Here is a 27,552-nt window from a genome sequence, read left to right as displayed (position 1 = left end):
TTAAAGAAATAACGATGATATAAAATCTATAAATCTCAATTACGTAATCTTTGATGATAATCAATTGTCAGGCAATCACGTATGTACACGTCATTTGTCAAAATCTAAATTCCCCAAACGTAACATTTCGTTTCTTTAGCTATGTAATTTGTAAATTCACTATCTTTATTATAGACTGGAGAAACTTTTAAAAATAAAAAATAATAATAATCTTCATAATCTTCATTATATTCTTGTATTTTCTTTTGTATTCAATTGTAAAAAACTTGTACTCAAAACAATTAACTTGATTCTTTTTGAATGATAACAAGTATTATTTAAGTTAAATCGATTTTTTCTAACTATTTACGTTCAAAACCATTCAAATTTTATTTGTGACACAATTATAAAAAAGGTTATTTAACAAATTAAATGAACTGGTCACATGTTCTATCCGAATAAAAAGTTTTCAATAAAGGTTTTTTCCTGGTTTTTTTTTAATAATGTGTCGTAAATTATCCACTTCCGTGTTATTCGAAGAGTGGCTTAGCTACGATCTTTAGAGGCTTTTCATTTACGGACGTTTTATGTTTGATTAAGCATTATTAAGCATTGTAAATCATCCTCCGCATAAACTTATCCTTTTTTCGAAATTTTTTAGAAATTAATTCCCATTTCCAATGAAACGAAAACTGGATAATGAAACACATTCCCAAATTTTTTTTTTTTTTTTTTTCATGAAACTCAATTTTGATTTCACGTGACAACAAACTTTTTATTTTTGGCAAAAGAAATTCACATTATATATTTAGCATTCGGGTAAATCAACCTATTTGAACTTGTATCACTGATCCTCTGATCAACTTGAGAATTAAGTCATGTGACTTTTGAACTCTAAATAGAGAAGTTTTCTTGTGTCGCCAATTAGACGATATTTAAATGTTAATAAACAATACGATTCTCCTTGTACAAAGTATACAACTGGTTGGCTTTTTTCTTTCTTCTCAAGACATTTTTTAAAGCTAACCAACAAAAAACTTTAAAATAATATTTGTTTTCAGGTATGTTATTTTATTTTTTATTATTTTATAAAAAATAAAATATTTTTTCTTTTATTTAAAATCAATACATATTATACTCAATTTAGAATCCATGCCTGCCAACAGCAATATCATTAAAACAATCAATACCCCTAATCGATTTGGTCCACAACCAGGAGGAGGCTTAATGAATCGGTCAGGTATGACAGGTAAAATAATTTATTATATCATTATAAATTAATTATTTATTATTTAAAAGAAAATTTATTAACTATATATATATATTTTTTTTTTAAAAAAAAAAAAAATTAAATTAAATAAATAAAAAAAAAATAGCAGTTGTAAATCCAGCTCAACAAGCTAATCGGCCGGGTCCAATTAATTCTGCATATCCACCAACTTCGATGCCTCAAAGAACTGCTGGAGGAAATCCATTGATGTCTAGAGTCAATGGAAGGATTGGTATTATATTAATAATTTTATTTTTAATTAATTCAATTTTTTTTTTTGATCCAAGAAATTTTTAAAAGATCAATATAAAATAATTTAAATTTTGATCAATTCATTTAATTAATTCAATACGTTAATTAAATTTTAATTTTAGCAACGAATGTACCGTCATGGAATTTTACTCCAGGTTCTTCTTTAACTTCTCAAAACATTTCAACACGACAACAAAATTTTACATCATATCCTGGTGCAATACATAGCGTGCATTCTCAACAGAATGATATTTTGGATATGTCTGAATTTCCTGCTTTAGGAAGTGCAAATACAACGTCGAATAACTCATCTGCAACAGGAATGAGTTCAAGCTATGCGAATACGGCACAGACCGGAACAAATACTACTTTAAATGATAACAGGTCAATTCATCACCAACAAACATCGCAAGAATTTACTATTGACGACTTTCCAGCTTTACCAGGTGCAACGAATAATTCAGGAAATCGTGGGGTAGTTGGTTCACAGCCTGGTGTATCGCAACATCATTTGGTGAACCATCAACAACAAAATAATGTTGATGGATTAAGTAATGGAAATACTATGTCATCAGACATGTCATCATCAGGCATTCAGGATGGTCGAATAAGCAATGGTACGTTACCCATATTTAAATTTAAAAAAAAAATGGAAATATGGGGTGTATTTTTAGTTAAGTTTGACTCTCAATAATTGGGATTTGTGCAGAATACGAAAATTAAGATTTTGCTCCTTTGATGTTGATCCTCAGGCGGAATAAGACCATCGAGTCAATCACAAATGAATTCCGTGTCCGAACAAGACAAAAAGGTGTGTGTAATATGTAAAAATAATATTATTACCATTTATCGTAATTTACAATTTACACGCATGATGGATTTTTTTACCTCACGATTTGAATGATATCGGATTTTGTTCAATCATTATATATATATATTTTTTTTTTGAAAATTATTTTTGTTAGAATTTCTCTACAAAATCCGGAGGTAGTGTACAAATAATGCAACAAAATCCTTCTTCATCCTCATCTTCGATGTTGGCGTATTCATTAACATGGCCTATTCCAACAACGCCATACTCAACGACATCAACCTTAACGGGTACGCCATATCCACCATCAATAGGCATACCTAATTTGCAATCAAATGTAGGTGGTACACCTTCGTTAAACCAATCATCGTCGTCGTCATCGTCCGTGGCATCGGCAGATGAATTTGGTTTACTCGGTTTATTAAGTGTAATACGAATGACCGATCCTGATTTAAGCATGCTGGCATTAGGGAGTGATCTAACAACTTTAGGATTAAATTTAAATTCACCAGAGTAAGTGTTTATAAATCTTTTCTACTTTTGTTCTATTTTTCTCATTAATTTATATGATCTTATAGTGCACTTTACGCAACATTTACGTCACCTTGGGCAGAGAATAATCAAGTTGCTGGTTTAATTGAACCTGAGTACCATTTACCGTCTTGTTATAACGTTCAACCACCACCACCAGCTCAATCGAAAATAGGATCATTTTCTGATGAAACGCTCTTTTACATTTTCTATAGCATGCCTCGAGATATATTACAAGAAGCTGCAGCTCAAGAATTGTGAGTTATAAGTATCATTTTAAAATTTAAGGGAGGGTGTCAGTTAAAAAAAAAAAGGAAATCCAGAATTTTTTTTGAGTAATTTTTGTTGTTAACTTAACTTTGTTCACATGACTGTGATCAGCAAGTGAACCAATAAAAAAAATTTTGATTTCCCCCTGACTCCCGCCCTTATTTTTTTTCTTTTTATTTAATATATATTTGTTTTATCATCAGATATAATCGTAATTGGCGATATCATAAAGAACATCAGTTCTGGTTAACAAAAGAGTTTGGTACAGACCCAGTTGCAAAAACGCAGAGTTACGAACGTGGAAACTATATCTATTTTGATCCTGAGTCATGGGAAAAAGTCAAAAAAGAATTTGTTCTTGTATATGATGCTTTAGAAGAACGTCCTATGTTGAATAGCATGAGTAGTATTAGTAGCATGGGTGGTTCATCATCATCCAATCTCTCCTCATTAGCGCCTACAGGCTTGCAGCAGGCGGTACAGCAAAATCTTTCAGTAAATTCAATGAATATGTCAAGTCTGATGGGTCTTAGTAATAATATACCCTCAGGGGCCGGTGGTGCTGGTGCTAGTGGTTTAACTGCTAATGCTTTGGCTGGATTAGGTGGCGCTACTCCTGCACAATTACAACAATTACAACAATTACATCATCCAACAATTGGTCCACATCATCCATTAGGACCTGGCCTTGGACAAGGTGGTCATTATATAGCTCAGAGTGGGCTCAAAGATTTTTAATGGAAGAGTCGAGTCATTGTGAACGGAGGAGGGTGTTACTTTTGTCATGACATTACGGCAAGAGTAATGTAAGATAATTTTTATTGCATTTCTTTGTTCATAGTATGTACAAATATAAAATTTCGTTCTCTGTTTATTGATTTACATTAACTTTAATGAAGTTCTTAATAATGTTTTATATAATAATTATTATTTATTATGCTCTCTATACTCACTCCTATCTTGACACATTCGGTCTTTGGTCTTAATTAAAAAAATTCGTTCTTGAATGTGATTGTGATTTTATCTTTAATGTCATTGACGTGTAAAAAAAAAATCGCTGACAATTCATTCATTGTTTTGAACATTGGTTATAAAATTTTTTCGCTAATTATAACGCAATCATCATTTTTCAATAGTTATCATTTGCGAATTTTTACTCTTTCACATTCTTTATTATTTCATTGATTATCATCTTCCTTGTTCACCATTTTTTACATTCATTTTATTAATTAGCTTAACCACTTTTATTTTTTTCTCTTTTCTCAAAGATCATTAGAAAATTGCGTTTTCATAAACGAAATCAAAAGTAGTAAATAGTCTTCATTTGAGTTATAGATAGAGATATATATGAAAGTATAATTATAAATGTTTATATGTATTTTTTTTTGTTCATTTTATATATATGTGTATATATGTATAAAAAAAAGATGCTACTTTCTTTTTGGTAGTGTATAATGCAAATCATTTTAATCTAATCAAAAAAAAAAAAAAAAAAAGAAAAAAAAAGTTTTTTGAACATGAATTTTTACATGAATTGATTTTCCCACAAGTACATTATATTATATAATGAATTCGTGATCACATGAACGCGTTTTGTTTATACTGTATATAATAAATCAATGAACGCGTAAAATTTACCAAAAAAAAAAACAATGGAATATATGACCAGTAGAAATCATTAGAATAAAGGAATAAACAAATGAATTAGTTTATATTTAAAGTTTTTTTTTACTCTCTTTAAAAGTATTTTTTTTTTTTTTTTTTTTAAAGAAAAAAAAAATATTTCTCTCTTTTTTTTTAAATATGGATCCAAAGAAAAGTATACCTAACCCGAAACGAAAGCGAAATAACGAAGAATTATTAATTAATAAAAAAGTTAAGAAGTATGGTTTTCTTTTTCTTTTCCTTCCTAATTTTTCTAAATTTTTTAAATTAATATATTTTAATATTTAATGAAAAACTGGTAATAGTTCTAACGTTGAAAATGTTCCCAGTACGAGTATTAATTCAAAAAACAATGTGACAAGTGGTATTATTAATAAAAAGGCTACAACAAAAACAAGAAAAATTCCTTTTAATAATATCGTCAATGATACAAAGAGATTTACAGCGCTTCCTGTTCCTAAGAAAATTATACCTAGGCCGAGTGGGAAAGCAAATGTGAAGGCAAGTGGGAAGTCAGTTAACTATGGAAGAACTGTTACAAAGAGTTGTCCTATAAAGCCTTTAAAACTTGTTACCAAATCTATGACCGAGAAGAATAGGTCGCGTGCAGGGATTTTAGAAAGTAAACAGCGATTGCAACTTGTTACCAAATCTATGACCGAGAGGAGTAGGTCGCGTGCAGGAATTTTAGAGAGTAAAATGCAATTAGCCAAGTCTCGACGCGAAATGATTGAAATTAAAAAACGTAATGAAGCCATAAGGTCTAGAATCTCGAAAATACGTGATGATTTGGTTCGAGTCGAAAACGAACACGAGACATTGTTTAAGAGTATTGAACAAATGAAGGTAATCTAATTTTTTTTTCTTACAAAAAAAAAATAATAATGTTCCATAAAATCTGACCCATTCGTACGTTTATTAATGTAGAAACAAACAGCCACGTATAATGAAGAGATGAAGAAGCTCAATGAGCATTGTGATGTAGCAAATGAAGAGAGCAACAAACTTAGTGAAATCATCTTAGAATCGAGAAAAGGTTTAGAACTTAGGAATAATAAAATCATAGAAAAAAGATTATTGTACGAGTATCAGCTTAAACAAATACAAGAAATTTATGCTGGATTGAAAGCGGAAGAAAATACTCGAAAGGATTTGCATAACCAAAATCTAGATCTCATGGGAAACATTCGAGTAATGTGCCGTGTTCGTCCATATACTGATAAAGAGAAAGAAATTGAACAGGTTAGCTTGGAATGCTTTGATGATAAGCATACTATTCAAGTTTCCACCAAGAGATTAAGACTTTGGCAGATGCAAATCGAAAAGTCAACATACGAATTTGATCACGTTTTCAATACAAGTGCAGATCAAAAAGAAGTTTACCTAGAACTTAGTCCACTTGTGCAATCAGCTATTGATGGATACAACGTTTGTATATTTGCATATGGGCAAACAGGGTCTGGAAAAACTTATACAATGGAAGGTAACGTGAACAGCCCAGAAAAGAAAGGTGTCATTCCTCGATCAATTGATGAAATTTTTGATAAAATTGAGGAAACAAATAAACTTGGATGGAACTTTGAGGTATACGTTCAATATATTGAAATTTATAACGAAACAATTCAAGACTTACTTATAGATGAGGATAAAGATCGCAAAAAATCATGCAAGGATCGCAAAAAATCATTTAAGGAGGATCGCAAAAAATCATTTAAGGAGAGCAAGGATTTATGCAAGATAGTATACAATGAAGACACTCGCATGACAATCATTGAGAATGCCGAAAGACGTAAATAATTTTTATTCAATTTATGTTAATTCTATTTATTATCATGGCTAACCTTTTTTAATTTCCTAGTCAAAATCAGTAAAAAGAAAGATATGGAAATATTAATAGGCAAAGCCTCGAATCGTAGATCTAAGTCATCAACTAATTCTAATTCTGTTTCTTCAAGAAGTCATGGTGTATTTATCCTTCACTTAGAAGGAGAAAATCCACTTGAAAAAATGAGCAGTCGAGGTTCTCTTAGCCTAGTTGATCTAGCAGGATCTGAAAATATTGATAAATCTGGCTCTGTAGGCGATCAAATGACTGAGGCACAGAGTATAAACAAATCTCTTTTCTATCTTAGATATGTGATTCAACAAATTAAGGACAAATCGAACCACGTTAATTATCGTGACTCGGTGTTAACAAGTTTGTTAAAATATTCACTTGGTAAAGTATTATTGTATTCTATTGATCTCATTGATTTTTCAAGTATTAATCCTTTTTATATACATATATATATATTTATTCATTTATTAAGGCGGTACCGCAAAAGTGTGTATGCTAGTTAACGTATCACCTTCTACTGATTCGACCAACGAGACCAAAAAAAGTTTATCTTTTGGACAAGATGCAAGAAAGGCGCACGTAGGAACGGCAATGAGAAATGGGTGTGCCTAATTATTTCATTTTCATGGTTTGTTGCTATATTAAAAATAACATTTAGTAATTTATAACTAAATATGTATAATAATATCTATATATATTTTTTTCCTCGTTTCCGGGAAAACTAATTAAAGGAAAATGCAAACAATTTTTATTTGATAAATTTTGATCTGCGTATTTAATAAAGTTAAATTTCAAAAAGCAATCTTTCGTAAATTTGACGATCGATTTACGTGAAACGATTTCAATGTACTGTACAACGCAAATCAATTATATGTATTAATTAATTAATTGTGAGCCCAGTTATTTTTGGTAACGTTAAGAAATACTACTTTCAAAAGGTAATTTCTATAATGGCGAAATACGAACCACTTAGTACTTCTGAAAGTTCTTCTGAACCTCAAATCAAACGTGGTTCACAATTAAAAGCTTTAATTATCATTTTATTTTTTGTAGTATTTATATCTGTTTGGAATATAATCCCTTCATATTTTTATTTGGAAGATACTGCAAATAATATTGATCAAACGGATCAAATTCCTATAGAAAAAACTACTTTAGCAATACCTACTGCCGTACAAACAACTTCAATATCATCTACACTATCACCAACATCAACTCCAGTGACAACACCTGTTAAAGAACCAAAGCCTCCAATGAGCGAAAGTGGAAAAGTTATTGCTGCTTATTTTGCGTCATGGAGTATTTATGCTCGAGCATATAATGTTATTGATATAGATTCAGATAAAGTAACTCATATATTATATGCCTTTGCAAATATCAAACCGGATGGGGAAGTATTTTTAGGGGATTCTTGGGCTGATACTGATAAACATTTTGAAGGTGACTCTTGGAATGATGAAAAAAAAAATCTTTATGGAAACTTTAAACAATTAGGTTTATTAAAAAAGAAGAAGAAACATTTCAAAGTTAGTTTATCAATTGGAGGATGGTCATGGTCAACTAATTTCCCATCAGTTGCTTCTAAATCTGATTCAAGAAAGAAATTTGTTACTTCCTCTATTGAATTACTTAAAGATTTGGGTTTAGATGGTTTAGATAGTAAGTTTCATTTTAATAAATTATTATTATTATTTATATATTTAATTATTATCGTTTTAACTCTTTTATTTTATTTTATTTTAATAGTTGATTGGGAATATCCTCAAAATGAGGGAGATGCTAAGAATTATGTTAAATTGTTAAAGGAACTTAGAGAGGCGTTGGATGAATATTCTGAATCACAAAATCATTCACATAAATTACTTTTGACCGCTGCATTGCCATGTGGAGAAGAACAATATAAGAAAATGAAATTGAAAGATATGAATAAATATCTTGATCTTTTTTATCTTATGGCCTATGATTTTAGTGGATCTTGGTCAAGTAAGGCAAGTCATCAATCAAATTTATATGGAAGTGATTTATCAACTCATAAAGCTGTTGATTATTATATCAGCAAAGGCGTAGATGAAGATAAGATAGTTATTGGTATGCCAATGTATGGTCGAGCATTTCAAAATACTAATGGTTTTGGTTCTTCATATAATGGAGTTGGTGAAGGAACTTGGGAACAAGGTGTTTATGATTATAAGAAATTACCTCGTCAAAATGCTACTGAACATTTTGATGAAAAAGCGATTGCTAGTTATAGTTATTCAGCATCTGATAGAGAATTTGTTACCTATGATAATCCACAAGTTATTATTCACAAAACTGATTATGTTAAACATAACAATTTACGTGGTGTAATGTTTTGGGAATTAAGTGGAGATTTCCCTACTTCTCATGAACGTTCATTGTTATCTGCTGCGTATCATGGATTAGGTGGAAAAGATGCAATTGATCAAACTCCAAATCATCGTTCATTTCCTGATAGTATCTATGAAAATGTTAGAAACGGATTTGAATAAATTCAAAGCATTCTTCATTTATACAATTATTTCAATTATTTAAAGTATTATTCATTATTATTAAGTAAATTACATTTATTAAAAAAATTTCATAAAAAATTTTTGAAGTCACATTGTATGCACGTGAAAACATTGAATAAAAAGGGTAAAATTAAAATCTTTATTCCCACGTACAAAAATCAAAAAAAAAATTTACTACGGTATATGTATCAACTCATTTTTTTTTCACTCACTTAACTCAACTTTATCAGATATTCAAATATATATGCTGTTTTTATATAGTTAGTAACACTAATATGGCAAAGTAAGAAAGTAAGTGAAAATATTTATGTTACAAAATATTCCAAATTTTGAAATTTTGAAAGTTCAATTAAGTTCAATAATACCATTTTAAGAAACAATTAAGGTCTTACTAATAATCATTAACTCATGCGCGCCTTCCGGAATTTGAAAAAAGATTTCATTGCAAATTGGCATTTTTGATTAAAAAATGGTTGGTTCATTTGGTTGTAATATTGTAATTTCCTTTTTTAAATTTTGAAGGGCCGCGTATAAAACCATAATTGAAATAATTGAAGTATAAAGTTATATTCATGTGACCATTAAAAAAAACGTGTTTTTCCTGTATATAATATATATATATATCTATATCTTTATCTATATATATATATACAAAAACATGCCCCAGAAAAGATAAGGAAAAAAAAAATTTCTTTTTTTTTTCTTTTTTTGTTTTTTTTCCTTTCAAAAATTTTTCTTTGGGTAGGTTAAACGAATACAATAAACTGACCTATCCTTTTAAATTTTTGAAATTTTTTTAAAATATATAATTTTATTTTTTTTTATTTAAAAGAAAAAAAAATTTTTTTTTATATATATATTATATATTATATATTATTATTATTATTTTACTTTTTTCTTTTTTAAAACAATTACAATGAATAATCAAAATGATGATGATAAGAAAGGTAAAGATAAACAAGAAAAATCCAAAACAAAGGTTAATTCTAATCCACTCGAAAATATTAATGATGGTGATGATAAAAACGTGAGATTTACTGCGCCATATAACCAAACTTCAAAAATTGGTTCCAATTATAAGAATGATAATGTTAATCAATCTTATAAAACTCCTGAAATTCAAAATAATAATGATAAAAGAAAAAGTATCAATGAAGGATCCACTAGAGTTAATTTATACGAGCATACTGAAAATAATGATCAATTGTGGAAACAACAAGTTGAAAATACAACAAACAGTTTTATGGAAAATTCAACAGGGCAACGCGCTTCCACATCACAAAATAATGAAGAAAGTGCATCGACCACTCAGGATCAATCTCAACGCAGTTTATTTACTGGAGGATTTTCCTCTTTTTATAATACAGCAAAAAATATAAAAAATATAGCCAAGAATTTAAGACGAACTGAAGAAGAAGAACCAGATGATAAACACATCAAGATGCATTTTCATGTGCATTTGCCTCATCAAATTTCTGGAATAGGAGAACCTATTTTGATTGGTAGTATACCGGAGTTTGGTGAATGGACTGAACCTAAAGTTAAACTTCGTCAACTTAAACGGAATTTTCAAAGTTATACGTATTGGTATTCAGACCCTATTAAAATTCCGATCGAAAGGTTTCATAATGCTGTTATTCAATATAAGTATGCTATAAAAAAAGGAAATAGAAAAAATAAAGATATATCACCCTTCATTTATGAAGGAAGTGATGAAAAAGACAACCGTGTACTAGAAATGTATAAAAATCAATTCGATATTTGGATGATGAGCAATAAGTATCAACGAATATCAAATGAACGAATCTATAATGATTACATGTTCTTGGAAATCATTTATAATTCTGTAAATTCGAATAACTTCAAAGATGCAATATTAGAATATGACAACATTCTAAAAAAGAATCGCGAATTAACGAGATCTGTAACGAGATTTGAATTTATTGAACGACATAAACAAGAAGAATCAGTTCATAAACGGCTTTTTTTATGCTTCCTCTTAGGACATTGTAGTTATAATTATAATTTTATTGGAAGATTCGAATTACCAAGAAATTTTCACCCTGGTTTTTTATTTGAAGTTATTGGAGAAATCCGATCTGACACATTTCCTTCAGAAGATTTGCGTATTGTATCAAAAGGAATTGAGCTTTTAATTCGTCGCGATATTGATCGTAGGTCCTTTGAATGGCTTATTATTTTTCAACTGGCTCACCGTATTGACCCTAAATATAGTTTTATTGACTCTATATCTTTCTATTACGATGTTAATTATACCGAGAAATTTTTCGAAAAGTTGGATAGTATTATCCCATTTATTGATGCAATAGGTGACGAAGATGTCTATGTGAAAGTTGCCAAGGTATATTTTCTTACACGCCTCTTTTTTCTTTTCTTTTTTTTATTATGTTTAAATTAACTAATTTTTTTTTAAAAAATATGATTAATTTAGTGGTTGATTAATCATTGCAACATGAAAACGTTATCAAAAGTTTGGGAATCAATTATTCATTCAGAAATAGTTGACAATCAACTTAAACCATATTTAGTAGCAAGGGTTGAAAGATTTATATCTAAATACGACTCTGTCGAACTAAACAAAAATTTTAACGAACTTCCTGAAAATATTAAAGATATGGTCACTCAGCCATATAGAAAAAAGACCATTCAATTATTAATTAATGGACAACTTTCTTTATGGGGAAAACCTCGTGCTGAAGCTATTTTTATTCTTGTAAATTCTTCACGTTTACGTTGGACAAAAGCTGATTATCTTACTGTATTAGAAACCATGTCAAATTTTGTAGAATACATACTATTAAACAAGTTTCCATTATTATTAAAAAATTGGATCGATAAGTTCAAAGATACTAAGGATGATAAAATTTCTCAAATATGCATTCGATGGTATAAAAGACTTATGGATCGAATGTCATCTATGTCATCTAATTCAGCTTCTAATGAAGAAACATACGTAACTGCGGTCTTTAGGCACTTATCAGATGTCTCGATAATTAACGAAGAATCTATCATGAGTGAATTGATGGATATAACGTACGATCGTATTAGAAAATCTTCAGAAGGTTTAATTTTTAGTGCTGCAATTAAAGTTGCAAATATGGATCCAAGAGCAGTACTTGTATTTAAAAGGATTATTAAAGAAAAAATTAATTTAAGTCTACAAAGCCATGATGAATTTTTATTAAAGAAAATGCGGGTTATTTGCGGTTGTACTAATAACGATTTAAATATTCCAAATAAGTAAGGTTTATTTATTATTATTATTACTTTTTTTTTAAAAGCGCTTTAAATAATTTTAATATTTTTTATTTAGACTTTGTGAAGAAATTTTAAGTCACATAATGACACGTTTGAAAGATAGATCTTCACATATTGATTTTGAAGAATTTTCCACTCGGCTTCACTTATCTTTATTTGAGTCTGCTAATTTTTGGAATGTCATTTTGAGAGCAACTGGAAATGTTGAAAATTTTCATTCCCACCCACATGTACGAGAAGCTAAAACTGCCATTATCAAGTTGGCCACCATGATAAATGATGGTTCTATTGATCTTCGCCTTCTTCAAGATCTAATTGAAAAAGATGATAATTTCCTTCATTATTATCTAAATTCTGCGGGATCAAGTAAAGAAATAATTACTAAAGAGAAATTAGCAAAGGTTCGTAAACAATGTCGTGACTATGAACAAAGATTGAGTAAACTTCATGATTTTTATTTAACATTTTGTCAAAAAGCCAATAATGTGGAAAAATATTTCGATAAGTTAAAAGAACTAAGCAATAATTTGGATAAGACTTCATTAGAAGAGGTCGTGTCATCAGATTCATCAGATTATTGGGGTATTCATAAAGATATTATACCTATAGCAGAGGATACAAATAAATTTAACAAATCTCAAACGTTTCATAATATTTTCAATAAACAAATCAGTAACCTGAAAGATATAAAAGTTGAATTTATAGCAAAGACGTTAATTGGAAAAGTGTTTATGGAATATAAAACTATATGTAAACAGTATGAAGGATGGAGAAATCTTGAATATTCTAAAGCAACATCATTCTGGTATAAGGTCCGTAATTTCGACGATGAACTTAAATTAATGCTACGATATGGCCGCAATATTGATACAGCAGATTCAAAATTCATTAAAACAATAAGATACCTTTCCGAAATTAATGAATGGAAGGAACGTTTAAAATTTTTACAAATGGTTCTAATTATTTTCAAAGTAGTACGCATTAAAAATGACTGGCTTGAAACTGGATTTGCAGATCTCAATGATAATTTAATCTTGGATAGATTAAGTGAGTCATTTGGAACTTTTGATGATAGATTTTCCGGATTTAACAGTAACAGTTGGGCACTTATCAAGGAATTATCTTTATCTGATGAATTTATTAAATTCCTAAGAACTATAGCAGAGCATGACATGAAAAATTTAATTAATGGAGTAGACGAGCACTCAGATACAAGGCTGATTCAAGAAGATACAGTTTCTTCACTTATTCAAGTTAAACAATGCTTACTTCCGTTGATGAATAAAACAAATCTAACTTTGGATAGATTTTTGAAGGATTTAAATGAGATTGTTGATAAAAATCCTTCATTAGCGAGTAAATTAACATTATGTAATAGCAATAGTATGGCATTGCAAAATATGTATAAAACCATATCAAATAGAGGTGAAGTTACAAAGGAAAAGATTCAAAATGCTGTAAATATCGGTACATATTATTTCATTAAAGAGGAAAAAGAAGATGAATGTATTTTGACATTGAAATATTACTCTAAATCCTCTAAGTCGGAGAGTAATTACGATATAAATGCGTTACAGGATTTACGAGGCAGAGCACTTTTAATATCAAAGCCTGGTGGTTCCTATGATTCAAATGGGCAAATTGATAATACCAAAAGCATAATGGAAGACTTTGTATCACAATTTGATATTGCCCAAAATATAGTTAATATAATGAACAAATTGACTCAATTAGGACATTTTGGATATCGAAAATATAATGAATCAGTCAAAGGCACAAATAGATTAAGGCTGATATCAGAAAAACTAAAAAAGGAATTGGAACTTTGGTAAATATTTTTTCATTTACGTTAGCTTTTTAATTAATAGATGTTATTATTATTTTAATAATTTAATATTAATTATATCTTTTCATAGGGAAAATATTGTAGACAGAGCGCAAGAAAATTGTTACTATTTAACTTTTTATCCAGCAAAACACATATTAGCATTTTATGATTTCTACACGAAAGAAAAACAACCTCATATATCAGAGATTTGCCAAACGCTCGTATCATTTGTTAATCGAAAAGCAAGATTACAAAAAAGTCAAGGATTTAGTTATAAAAGGGATGATTATTATCAAATTTTAAAAGAAATTGGTGATAAATTAAAATATATATTTGAAAAGCTTCCAAAAATTCCGCGCTCAATAAAAGGTTCTGGAGAACGTGTGGTTTCGGACGTAGTGGAATGTGGAGGATTATTTGTCGCGGCTTGTGGCGATAAGTCTAGAGTTCCTAATATTATAATGTCATTTTATGCTAATCATGGATCTTATCCTGAACCTTGGCAATTATTGATATGTACATCATCAACCACAGAAGAAGAACTCTCAATTTTTATCAAACGGTGTTTTTTCGCGTCAAAAAATGGATATAAAAATTACTTATTCTGCATTGCAAATTTAGAATTACTAGATTTCGAATTACAATATGATTTAGTGAACAATATTAGAACATACATGACAAAAGTAAAAGAGTACTATTTAGCATTGATATGTTGTTCTGAAACTGGCATGAATCACCACATTTTGGACCAATTTTCTGAACATGTTCATCCTACTATAGGACTCAGTGACGCAGCGATGAAAGCAATTTATCAAGAATTATGTCCAAAAGTTGTATGTGTTACTTCAGAATTATCGGGACAAGGAAAAACGGAATGGATTAAGCAAGAAAGTCATAGTAAGCGCTTGGTTCCTAAAAGCTTTCTCATTAGTGATGGTGCAAATTATAATTCACTTCTTAAGCAGCTTAAAGATTTTCATATTCGAAATGTTAATAGTTTACATATTAACATAATATCTGCTGATAATCCTAGAGAAGTCAATATATTTTTATTTCAATTATTAACTTTGGGAATTGTTTCGAATAATTCAGATATCGCAAGTCTTATAGATTCTTATGTTTTCATTGAAGTAGCTTCTAGTTTTGATCAACGTTTGCTTAAATCTCTTCCATTTATTAATTGTTTGGAGAGGGCGCATCTTATGTGGAACACTGATAGATTGATGATATCCCAAGAAATACATAGTCCAATTCAAATTGTTTGTAATTATTTACACCTTTATGAACGAGAGGATCTCGATAGAAGAGATATTTTTTTCAGATCAGAATCGTCTACCGTTAATGATGAAGGCATTATTAGAATACCACTTAGCCATAAATTATGTCAACAACTTTTGGATAAATATTTCTTTAAAAGGATTGATGCCGGAATTTCATCCTTTCGTTTTTTGGATATTTTTATAAATGTCCTTGCAGATCAATTAATTAGATTATCATCAAGTTCTTTTTTTGAAGTTCATAATTTAAACCTTATGATTAAAAGTAATAATGTTCGATCAACATTATTTAACACGTTATTTGATGGTTCAAAGGATTTTGCTACAAAATCAATCCAAACAAGATCTGCGCAAATACAAGAAATTGCGGATGAAGTCGAAATAGAACAATTAAAAAATATAGCACAATGGGATGATTCTAATCACCTATTAGTATTTTTCATGTCCCAAACTCCAGATTCAATCTGTTCTTTATATCGTGACAAAGCGAAAGTTCCAAATAATGTTCAAAATTTGCTAAAAAGTCAACATATTGAAACTGAAGAAGAATGGAAACTATTAGATTACTGCACCATGTCTTCTGAGCAATTATTGTCTACGTTAGAATGTTTAGCACGGAAAACAATGCACCATATTGATTATCCAAAATATGCTTTATCAGTTGATAATTTATTGAAAATGGCATTAATGTTATTGAGAACAAGAGCAAATATTCCTGTAGTTGTATGTGGAGAGGCAGGATGTGGCAAGGTAAAAATTTTTATAATAAACTTTTGTTGATTTCCTATATCGTTTTTATTTCTTATCTTCCGTATATCCATTTATATAGACAAGTTTAATTGGATTCTTGGCTGGAGTTGTAGAAGTAGAATTTAGAGCACTTAACCTTCATGCTGGTATTACTAAACAAAACATTAAGGATTTCATGAAAGAATCTGATAAAAAAGCACGAAATAAAGAGATATGGTTATTTTTTGATGAAATAAACACTTGTAACCATATCGGACTGTTGGCAGATCTTATCGCTCATCGAATGCTTGATGGCAACCTGATTCATCCAAATATACGACTTTTTGCTGCTTGTAATCCATATCGTCTTAGAAAAAAGAGTATTAGTAATGTTGGAATAAAAGCAAAAAATATCAGGTTCGAAGAACAAAGTCGTCTCGTTTATGAAGTTAAGCCTCTTCCGGACCAAATATTAGATTATGTATGGGATTATGGTAGACTTCAACCGAATGATGAAAAGATTTATATTCAAATAATGGTAAATGACCAATTAGATACTTTAGGAAAACCAATACTTGCTGATTTATTATTTGCTTCACAAGAATTTATTCGTAATGTTGAAGAATCATATAGTGTCAGTTTACGTGACGTTAAAAGAGCAATTAAATTGGTCAAATTTTTCCATAATAGTCTTCAAAACCGTCCAATAAATCAAAAGGACAACAAGAAATCTCATAATAATTATCCAAACCTAGATATTCGATCTTATATATTAGCATTAGGTTTGTGTTACCAGTCTCGATTATATGATCGTGAATTGAGAAAAAAATATCGTGAAGAAATGTGTAAAATATTTCTTCGTGAAAAGTTTATTATAAGAGAACAATTATTTAATGAAGTCATAAGGGAAGAACAAATGGACTATATAAAAAGAATGACTTGTCCACCAAATACTGCATTCAATGAAGCATTGCTGGAAAATGTATTGGTTATTATAGTTTGTATTTTAAATCACATACCATTGTTTATTGTGGGAAGTCCAGGGTTAGTAAATACTTCATTTTTTTTTTACTTATTTTAATTAACAAAATTTCATATTAATTCTGCTTCTTTATAAAATATAGTTCTTCGAAATCATTAGCAATCAGACTTGTGCATCAAAATCTTAGAGGTTCCGACTCAAACGATGAATATTTTAGAACATTACCTCAGGTATATAATTTAAGTATTGTATTATATATTAATGACTTATTTATTGATTGATTATGTTATTTTGCAGGTATTTTTTATTCCTCATCAAGGTTCTTCTTCATCTACATCTGATGGTATCGAAAAAGTCTTTCAAAAGGCTAAAGCTTATCAAGAAACTAGTTCTAAAGAGTTTCCAGTTATTAGTGTTGTTTTACTTGATGAAGTTGGATTGGCTGAAACCAGTCCTTTTAACCCTCTTAAAGTTCTTCACTCATTGTTGGAGCCAAGTTATCCGGCTGATGGACCTACTGTGTCTGTAGTAGGAATTTCAAATTGGAGATTGGATAATAGTAAAAGTAGTAGAGCATTACTAGTGCAGAGACCAAAATTTGATTTGGATGATCTAATTGAGACCGCTGTTCGTTTACTAGATAAGAATAACTTAGAACTTTCATCATCTGAAATCAAAAATCAAAAAGTTAAGCTTAAACCTTTTGCTGAAGCATATTCTGAATATGAAGTAAAAGGACAAAATGAATTCTCAAATTTTCATGGACTTCGTGATTATTATGCTCTTGTGAAAAATCTTTCAGATAAAGAAATGACTCCTAAAAATATTCATTTAGCATTAGCAAGAAATTTTGGTGGTATCAAAAAACATACTGAAACATGTTTGGAATATTTTGAACCTGTTATTAAAAACTTTAATGAACACAAAAGTTGGACATACGAGCAAATACCCACCAGCATTCTAATTAATGACAATCTTACAAGCGAAGGTTCTCGGCATTTAATGGTCATAGGAAAAAGTGATTCTATTGTAAATATTTTAACATATCAATTACGTGAAATGAATCCAGTTGTAATATTGGGATCACAATTTCCGGAAGATCGTGATGATTATTCTTATAGTATATTGAGTAGAATAATGGTAATTGTATTTTACTTTTTTTTATAGTTTTTTACTTAAAAATTTGTTAATCAAATAATTAATTCATCCATTTTATTAATTATAGATGTGCGTTGAAGCCGGTCAACCTCTGATATTAACTGATTTAGAGATTATCTATGGTAAATTTGCTATATTTTATTCGTTATGGGTATTTTAATAATTATTATGATTATGTGTATATATATATAATGCATATTAAATTTTTTTTATTCACCTGATAGGGAGTCTTTACGATTTGTGGAATCAAAATTATATCACAATGGGAAGCTCTGATGACCCTAAATATTTTACAAGAGTTGCTTTAGGAGCTTATGCAAATCCTATGTTGTAAGTTATATTTATAAATAGATGCGTTTATCTTTGTAAAATGTGTATAAACTAAACCGCTTTTATCATACAGATACGTTCATCCTGATTTCAGATGTATCCTGGTTCTCGATGAAAAGAAATTAAAGGATGCTGATCCACCACTTTTAAATAGATTTGAGAAACAAGTGATGACATTAGACGATATACTTAGTAACGAACAAAAAGAATTAGTAACGCGGCTGAAGGAATGGACAAAGCAAATGTCAACAGTAACAGGAACAAATAGAGATAGATTTACTCAAAAAGATTTATTTATTGGCTTTTGTGAAGAAGAAACATTGCAAAGTTTAGTTATTGATACTATAAACAAAGATCCAAATATAGGAGAAAAGAAATTATTAGAAAAGTGTAAGGAAGCTTTAATCGCAATTGCTACATCAGATGGCATGGTTCGAATCGATAAATCTCCTTTAGAGTTTGAAGAAATTCAACATTATAAAAATATTTATTTCCAAGTTCAACATCATAATGATATAGCAGATTACTTCCAAGATTTATTACATGAACAAAATGCTAATACTAATCCGGATGGACATTTAATCATAGTTAACTCGTTTTCAAACATCAACACAAATATCACATTTTGCTTAAAGAATGTAACTTCAAAATGTTATGTTTTGAAACTTTCAACTTTCAAAACCGAGAATCAATTTCAAAAACAAATGAAAAAATTTTGGCTTGGGTCAGATTACGAATTATTAATATTACAGTGTGATACCACTACTGTAAATTCAGAATGTATCAAATTAGCCAAGTTTATTATTGAACAATCCCGGAACGAATACTTACTAAAAGTAAAAGAAAATAATGCTATTAAAAATAAACATGCTTGCATTATTCTTCATCTCCGTCGAGAAACAAGTGCGAATTTAATGTCCTTCAACTTTATGTGCGGATGGAAACAAATTACAATCGAAACATTAGCGAAACAAGAAAGACCTTTATCTGTTTTGTTAGAAGGCAATTTATGTGATATAATTGAAACTACTTATCCATTCGAAGATATATTGAAACAAGAAATGTTATGGTGTCTACTATGCATGAAGTATCCAAATAATGTTAAATCAGTTAATCATGTGAAGTAAGTATTGCTGCTATTTTAGTAAAGAAAGTGAATTTGTTCGGATATAATAAAGTTTTAATTATGTAAACTTTTTATTTAATTAGATACTTAAATAGGAAGATTCTTGAACATCCAAACTTCGTAAATTGTTTAAAGATAAGAACGCAAGAATGGTTGAAAATAAAAGCCAAACAAGATTGGCAATATCATGTGGCATCCAACAAAAAATTGTTATATCCGTATTCTTCGTTTTCTATTGCTTTACAAGCACACATCCGTACATTGGTTCGTCATCCTATTGCGAAAATTTTATGTTCTCTAGAGCGTCTAGGAGCTACAAAAACATTTCTTATTCATGACTTACCAGAAGCTGAAATGTCACCACGACACGTACAATTTCTTAATTTCTGGCAAGATATGTTTATGAATAATAAGATCGTTGATATTGACATATTACCAGAACCTAAGCCGGATGGATATGCAATGGCCGTTAGTGGTCTTGATTTACAATTTCCATTTTCATTTTATTTTATGAAGCAAATTGATAACTTCAAAACTCTATACGAAGAAGAAATATCATTACTTAGGAAAGATAGAGAAAATATAGATCCTTCTACCGAAAAATTATTGGAGCAAATTTACGAAAATTATATTAAAGAGTTTACCAATAAAGTATTTAATTCTATAACACTATTAAGGACTTCCCCATTGGAACAAGTTTCAGATTTATATTTCAAGGATTTTGTCAATATAGTTTGCAATAGTGAAGCTAGTTTAAAAGATATCTCTGTATTATCCTACATTCTTAAATGTAAAATTGGTAACGAGAAAATCTTAAACCCTATTTTATTGCATACATTTTGGTGGGAACATGCTAATTCTACCTTAGCAGCATGTCAATTAGTTCACATGTGTCCTGATATTATTAATTACACTCGTGACCTTACAAGTGAAAACTTTGATGATTACCTTGTAGGCGAAGTTACGAATACGATGCTCAGAAGAATTATCGAAAGTCAAGAGACAACTGAATTGCAACGCGAAATTAAAAAAGTTTTGAATCTCTGTGAAAAGATTTCAAGTTTTATCAGGACAGAATCTCTTCAATTATTACAAATTTGCTATGATTTATTGTTAACTGAGTTAATTCAATTGAAACCTATCAAAGAAATTATCAAGATCGGAGAGACTGATGATAAAATTTTTTCGACACAGTTTATTCATGAAGTCTTTGAAATGTTTAGAAACATTGAACCAAAACAAACAAACAAAATGACATTTGCAAAACAATCTTTTGTCATGAAAAGTTTAGAAATTATTCCATTCGAATCACCTTCTAAATTGGAACTTTATCGTAATTTATTCGTAGAAGATCCCTTTCCTCTTATGGGAAAAATTATTAAGAGTATATTTGAAGAAGAAAATAAGAATGAACCTTTCGAATTCTTTACATGGCTAGTTAATCCTGAAGAAATGTTACGTTCTTTACGATTTGAAATTATTAATGGGTGGTTGGAAGGTAAAGGCTGTGACTCGTCGATGGCGACATTATTTTGTGACATTATTCAGACAACATATTTTGCTCAATACAACTTAATTAAATTATCGCCCTATCTTCATTATGCAATTAAAACTTTATGTGCTAAAAATATTAAAGCGTTACTAAAGATAACAGCGATTGCATTCATGAAAGAATTTGTTCATAAATTTTGGGACTCATCAATTCAAGTTGGCAAATCCCAACTGATTGAGTTTAATTTCCTGAATTTCAAGAAAATTGGAGATTTTAATCCCAATCAAATGTTGATTCAACTTAATAATTACATGGAAATTTCCAATCCTTTGATCCATTCATTAAAGATTTATTTTATACGAGATTTACGTAATAGAGAATATTCTATGGATGATATCAAAAAATTTTGCCAGGGCCAAAAAAATGCTTTGCCATGGCTTGGTTCTTTAGCTTGGGATAATAGTAAGGAAATTCGACTGCAATTTAACGCTTACTATTCCTTAGAAGATTATTCAGATGTGGAAAATTGCTTTTCAATACTTTATTCTTACAGTAATAAAGATCAATTTAACCAAATCTTTAAAGCCTTAAAAAGGAAAGAATCAATTAATGCTAGAATTTCATTTATGGGAATTATTCTTAATCGTCTTCATGCTATAAGAGCAACAAGAGATTGGGCTCATGTAGAAAATCAAGTTGCAGGATTTTTAAATGAAAAGATAGAGCAAATGTCCTCTTTATCTATTATTTATAGGCAAATTATCAAAAATATAACCACAAATCAATGTCCATTATTATACCTTGATATTGATACTAGTAATTCAGATTTACTAATTAAGTCAGTAGTTGGACATGTTATAGCATTGCATTCATCTCTTCCAGCAGATGCGTCACCATTAGCTAATTTACTGCAGAATTTGAATAATTGTACTGGGTTGTATATTCTCACTAGCTCATCAGATGTAGAGTCTATCATATTAAGTGCTGTCTTCCAAAGGAATGGTCAATTTACTCGGTAATTATATATATGTATATTTAGTTACAATTGATTTTTCATATATTCAATTTTGTTCTAAAAAGTATTTCTATTTTTTTACTAAAAAAGGTATCAATGTAAATGTGGTTATGTTTATCTTATTGGTGATTGTGGGCAAGCTAATGGGCGAGGTAAATGCCCCGAATGTGGCAATATGATTGGCGGTATGAATCATGTATCCGAAGCTGGAAATACAAGGTTAGATGATGCTCCAATAAGGACAAATTTGGTTGCAAAAGACGAAAAAGGATATATTGCTGAAGCCGAGAATGAAGATATCAATCATAACGTTCGCAATTTACCTCCGGCTTCATATAGAATTCTTCATTTATTTGTTCATTCAATAATTGGAGTTTGGGCCCCTTCTAATACTGCAAATACCTTTTTACGAAAAAATAATAATGTAACAAACGATAGCCTGGCATATTGCATGGGTCACATTAAAAATGATTGGAAAGTTCTTTTAAAAATTTTAAATTGTCCTGAAGAGAGTTTAGCTCTTTTATTACATGCAATTCTTAATAGAATGACTCTAAATCCACCCAAAGATTCAGCCTTAAAAACATCTGAGGAGCGTGAAGAATGGGAAGCAAAATTTGCACAAAATTATGTTTCGCCATTAATTAAAAATGTTACGAATACAGTTACTGAATTTCGTGCCAAACTTGACGCTGCTTTGACTAAAACTCAAGGAAGTTCAATTATTGAAGGAGAAGTTAATCAAACATTATTGATGGATCAAAAATACAAACTTGAACATTTACCAAGACTTTGGAGATCTATTGGAACAATTAGTTTTCAAGGTTTTCGTGCTTATTACAATTCAGATATAGAGAAACATGAAACATATTTTCCTTTTATTTCAGTATTCTTTAGATATTTTGATAAATTAGAAAAAGTCAAATATCTTTGGCCGATAGTAAATTTTGTACAAATAATATCATCACGTCTCGGATACCGCTTGAGTCGTGAGAGAGCGCAAGTAAAATCTTTCGAAGACTTTATAAATGAAGAATCTAATTACAGAAAATCTGATGAAATATTCAAATATTTAATTTCGAATTTCAATGATTTTGCTAAAGCTTGGAATGAAGTTATAAATGATATCGATCAATTTCAATGTCACGAACTTCCGAAACCAAAACCTGATATAAATTTGAAATCCCCTATTTCACTTGCTTTGGTCGAACCAAAAGACTCGGGCGTGTATCTCAGTGCTATTTTAGAATATTTGATTGGATTACAAAACAATTTCTTACAAGAAGTCTTAACAATTCCTACAGGGAATTCTAAAGCGCTTAAATTCTTAGAAGAATCCTATTTTATACAGGGAACAGGAACTGGTGCCGCTTCTACAGAAAGTTCTGCTCGTTTTTATATTCAATCTTTGAAAATCAATCAAACAAAACAAAATAATTTTATAAATTATGAATGGGATGAAAACATTCTACAATATAGTGACCGTAATCTTGAAACTGGACGAGGCCAAGATGTAATTTATGATTTACAAAAAATTGAAATGGATCTCGCGCATAGACTAGTTTTTGAAAAAGTTCATATAGATACTTTGAATGATTCACAAGCATATATGGAGCCATTCCCATATCATATGGAATTATTTCAGGGACACATGAGAATTCTAGGCGATATCAAAACTTTAATCCCTCAACAACAAATTCCATCTGATAAGATTTCTTTAATTATGGGAGTAACTAACACTTTATACGGATATCACACTAATAATTATTCATTATCTTATGATAACGCGTCTGAACTTTTATCTTCATTGGAAATTTTACTTTGCTTTGTGAAACGCACTTCGGTTGGAAATGGAGAGACTCAAATCGCAGAATACGTTAACCAATGGATGAAATTATCTATATTATTAGAAAACAAATCTTTTGACGATTTGTTAGGAGCTGAATTGTGTCTTAAGCATTTGATAGCTTTATATGAATTGATTGAAGATCAAGTTGCAAATTCCGTGATACAATATATCGATGAAAAATTCAAAACTAAAATTACAGACCAAGTAAAGCAGGAAATTAATTTAGCGGTTGGATTCGAACGAGCTTCAGATACACAAAAATATATAAAACCAGAAATATTTGCTACTGCATTGAAAAGATTTATGCAAAGATTTTTAGATCCAAATAGGCACGAACACCCATTAAATGTTTATATAACAGATGAAGGATTAAATTTGTGGCCTGCTAATATTTCAACGGAATTAATAGACGACATATTTCCAGACTCCTTATTAGTGTGTCATATTTATGAGGCTTATTTATATATTAGTTCTAAAATTGAGGTAAAATGAAAATTTTCAAATTATATTATATTTTTGTAAAAAAAAAGTTTCACTAATTTAAGATTTTATTTTATAACAGGAAATTAAGAAAAAACATCAACAAATGGGAGGAAATAGGAATAAGTTTAAAGCATCAAGAAATTCGAATGATATATTTTCTGAATCTAATTATAATTCAGATGTCACAACTGCACCTATTATTAACGAATTTTTTAATGGGCCATCATCGAATTCTTCTACGTTGCCATCAGAAATACCATTTAATAATGATTTTGTATCAGGCTCTGCAGGATCATCAAGGTCACGTAATGATCAACAAAGAAATCGATCAAAAAAGCAAAATAAATATGATGCAATGTAATTTTATCCTTTCATTATTATTATAAATTAGAATTTTTATAGTTATAATTATTTACATTTAGAAATTAAGTAGCATCAAATCGTTTAATTTTGTTTAAATATGAAAAAATTTTTGTGATATTAAATTAATAAAATAAAAATAAATCCAAGATAATTGTAGTATATTGATCTGGTCAGAATTGAAAAAATGATGGTTTGAAAGCTTGAAAAAAAATTTACTATGTGCAAGTACTTTAATAATTTTTCTATTCTTTATGGGTAAATGAAAACCAAAAGAAAATGGATATTTCAAGCGCTCTAGAGATTCCGCATTATATTAATATTTTATCGTTTTACATTTTTCATTCTAGCCTTATTATATTGTTTGTTTATTAGACTAGTAATCCATATTTAGATCTTAACGCTACTCTTGCATATTATTCAATTTATTGAATTTATTGTCAAGAGTTGAATAAGTTATAAAACTTTTATATAAAATACCTCAAAACTTAGAAGATATATTATATACATAATTTTTTTTTTAAAAAAAAAGGAAAAAATAAACCTTTCATTAAAATAAAAATTTTGTGATAAAACTAATGTTTATTAATTTTTAAGACTAATGATACAAAATAAGGATCATGTCAAGGACAAGGATTTATGCAAGATAGTATGAGATGAAGACATCTTTGAAAATGCCAAAAGATGTAAATAATTTTTATTCTTAATCTTTTAGGCAATATCAGCCAAAAGAAAGATATGGAAATTTTTAACGTGCAAAACTTCGGATCATAGTTTCTTCAAGAAGTCATAATGTACTTATACTTCACTTAGGAAGAGAAATCCACTTGAAATAAGCAGTCGAGGTTCTCTTAGCCTAATCGATTTAGCAGGCTCTGAAAATATGGCTCTGTCGGCGATCAAATTACAGAGACAGAAAACGGATATATATATTTTTATTTATTTATTGAAGACATGTGCGGACGATTATATACTAGTCCTTCGTTATAGAAATGTGATTCAACAAATCAGGGACTAATCGAACCACATTAACCAGGGTACATTTGCTCGGTAAGTATTATTATTATATTCTATTGATTGATTTCATTGACTTTTTGAGTATTAATTCTTTTTCTATTAAGATGCATGCTATTTAATGTATCACCTTTGGCTGATTCGATCAACGAGTTTGTCTTTGGACAAAATGCAAGAAAGACGCACGTAGAAACGGTGACAAGAAATAATTGTTCCTAAATATTATATTATATTTTATTTTTTCGGTGTTAAAAATTAATTAATAAATATAACAATATATATAATAATAATAAATAAATAAGGGCTCTTTGCTAAAAAAAAATTTTTTTTAGTTAATGCTAATTCTGGACAAATTACAATGGAGCATTTTTAGTAAATAAATATAAATTTAAATTTTCTGGTAGTTTCCCCCTTTCTATTGCAAAGAGCCCTTAAATATTATATATAATTCTTCTGGGAAACTGAACTTTTATTTGGTAAAATGGAGAAGATGCTAAGAATTACGTTAAGCTATTAAAGGAGCTTAGAATCACAGAATCTTTTCACTTTCGATCGCCACAGTGCTATATGACAACGGGACATTCTTTGCGTAGAAATTAGAAATATAGTCCTCGGACTAATAAACAAAGGTATAGATAGTTATTTGCATGTCAACGTACTTCAAAATACTAATGGTCTTGGTTTCCTCATACAACAGAATTGGTGAATGAACTTAGAAACAAGATGTTTATGATTACAAGAAAATTGCTTGTCAAAATGCTGAACATTTTGATGAAAAAGCGGTTGCTAGCTATTTATTTTGTATCTGACAGAGAATATATTACCTATAATAATGCACAAGTTGTTATTCAAAAGACTGATTGTTAAACATAACAATTTACGTGGTGTAACGCAGTGTTGGCATTTGGCCGCGGCCAAGAATTTTTTTGGCCGATTTGGCCGGCCAAAATGGCAAAACGGCCAATGGCCAACCCCGGCCAAATTTTGGCCAAATAACAAAATACTAATACTTTATTAAGGCTGTATTGGCATTTGGCCGCGGCCAAAGATTTTTTTGGCCAGTTTGGCCGGCCAAACTGGCCAAACGGCCAAATGGCCAACCCCGGCCAAACGGCCAAGTGCCAACACTGGTGTAACGTTTTTGGGAATTATTTTGCTGCGCATCATGGTTGTTAGAAATGATAATAATCATGTATATTTCCTGGAATTCTACACAATTCTACAGTAGATAAATCATCCTAATTCTGTAAACTTCCTGATTATTTTGAATAAATTCAAAGCACATCTCATTTACAATCATTCAATCGAGAAAAATAATTAAGGTTTTTTGCGTTTCACATTGTACTCACGTGAAAAACATTGAATAAAAAGAGTAAAATTTAAGTGTATATTTACTTTGTTCCCACGTACAACGTATCCGTATTGGAGGTACATATTATTGAAATCAACTATCGCCTTATTTTTAATACCATATCAGATATATG

At 29.6% G+C, this 27,552-nt stretch overlaps 4 protein-coding genes across 4 annotated transcripts; all 4 read left to right on the top strand.

Moving 5' to 3' along the window:
* Positions 1–1,131: 1,131 nt before the first annotated feature.
* OCT59_010250 (uncharacterized protein) lies at positions 1,132–4,484 on the top strand (the record flags this gene model as incomplete). Its single annotated transcript, XM_066132894.1, has 8 exons — positions 1,132–1,228; positions 1,356–1,481; positions 1,624–2,118; positions 2,254–2,312; positions 2,467–2,825; positions 2,891–3,100; positions 3,317–3,919; positions 4,250–4,484. The coding sequence occupies 7 exons, from the start codon at positions 1,132–1,134 to the stop codon at positions 3,849–3,851; spliced, it is 1,881 nt and encodes a 626-aa protein (XP_066000496.1). The 3' UTR covers positions 3,852–3,919; positions 4,250–4,484.
* A 392-nt stretch (positions 4,485–4,876) lies between these two features.
* Positions 4,877–7,372, top strand: OCT59_010249 (uncharacterized protein). The gene is made up of 5 exons (XM_066132893.1): positions 4,877–4,996; positions 5,084–5,624; positions 5,706–6,567; positions 6,637–6,996; positions 7,088–7,372. Exons 1-5 carry the CDS (start codon positions 4,917–4,919, stop codon positions 7,225–7,227), a joined length of 1,983 nt encoding a protein of 660 aa, XP_066000495.1. The 5' UTR covers positions 4,877–4,916; the 3' UTR covers positions 7,228–7,372.
* A 145-nt stretch (positions 7,373–7,517) lies between these two features.
* On the top strand, positions 7,518–9,232 carry OCT59_010248 (uncharacterized protein). Its single transcript, XM_025315209.2, has 3 exons — positions 7,518–7,553; positions 7,669–8,274; positions 8,362–9,232. Exons 2-3 carry the CDS (start codon positions 7,869–7,871, stop codon positions 9,123–9,125), a joined length of 1,170 nt encoding a protein of 389 aa, XP_025183438.1. The 5' UTR covers positions 7,518–7,553; positions 7,669–7,868; the 3' UTR covers positions 9,126–9,232.
* An 830-nt stretch (positions 9,233–10,062) lies between these two features.
* OCT59_010247 (uncharacterized protein) lies at positions 10,063–25,236 on the top strand (the record flags this gene model as incomplete). Its single annotated transcript, XM_066132892.1, has 13 exons — positions 10,063–11,508; positions 11,599–12,407; positions 12,481–14,253; positions 14,342–16,280; positions 16,360–17,303; positions 17,384–17,471; positions 17,539–18,381; positions 18,467–18,521; positions 18,624–18,729; positions 18,803–19,852; positions 19,939–22,362; positions 22,453–24,694; positions 24,774–25,236. 13 exons carry the CDS (start codon positions 10,063–10,065, stop codon positions 25,053–25,055), a joined length of 14,001 nt encoding a protein of 4,666 aa, XP_066000494.1. The 3' UTR covers positions 25,056–25,236.
* Between the last annotated feature and the right edge of the window lie 2,316 nt (positions 25,237–27,552).

Source organism: Rhizophagus irregularis, chromosome 18, assembly GCF_026210795.1.
Source record: "Rhizophagus irregularis chromosome 18, complete sequence".
Lineage (NCBI taxonomy): Eukaryota > Fungi > Glomeromycota > Glomeromycetes > Glomerales > Glomeraceae > Rhizophagus > Rhizophagus irregularis.
This window is presented reverse-complemented; position numbering and strand designations above follow the sequence as displayed.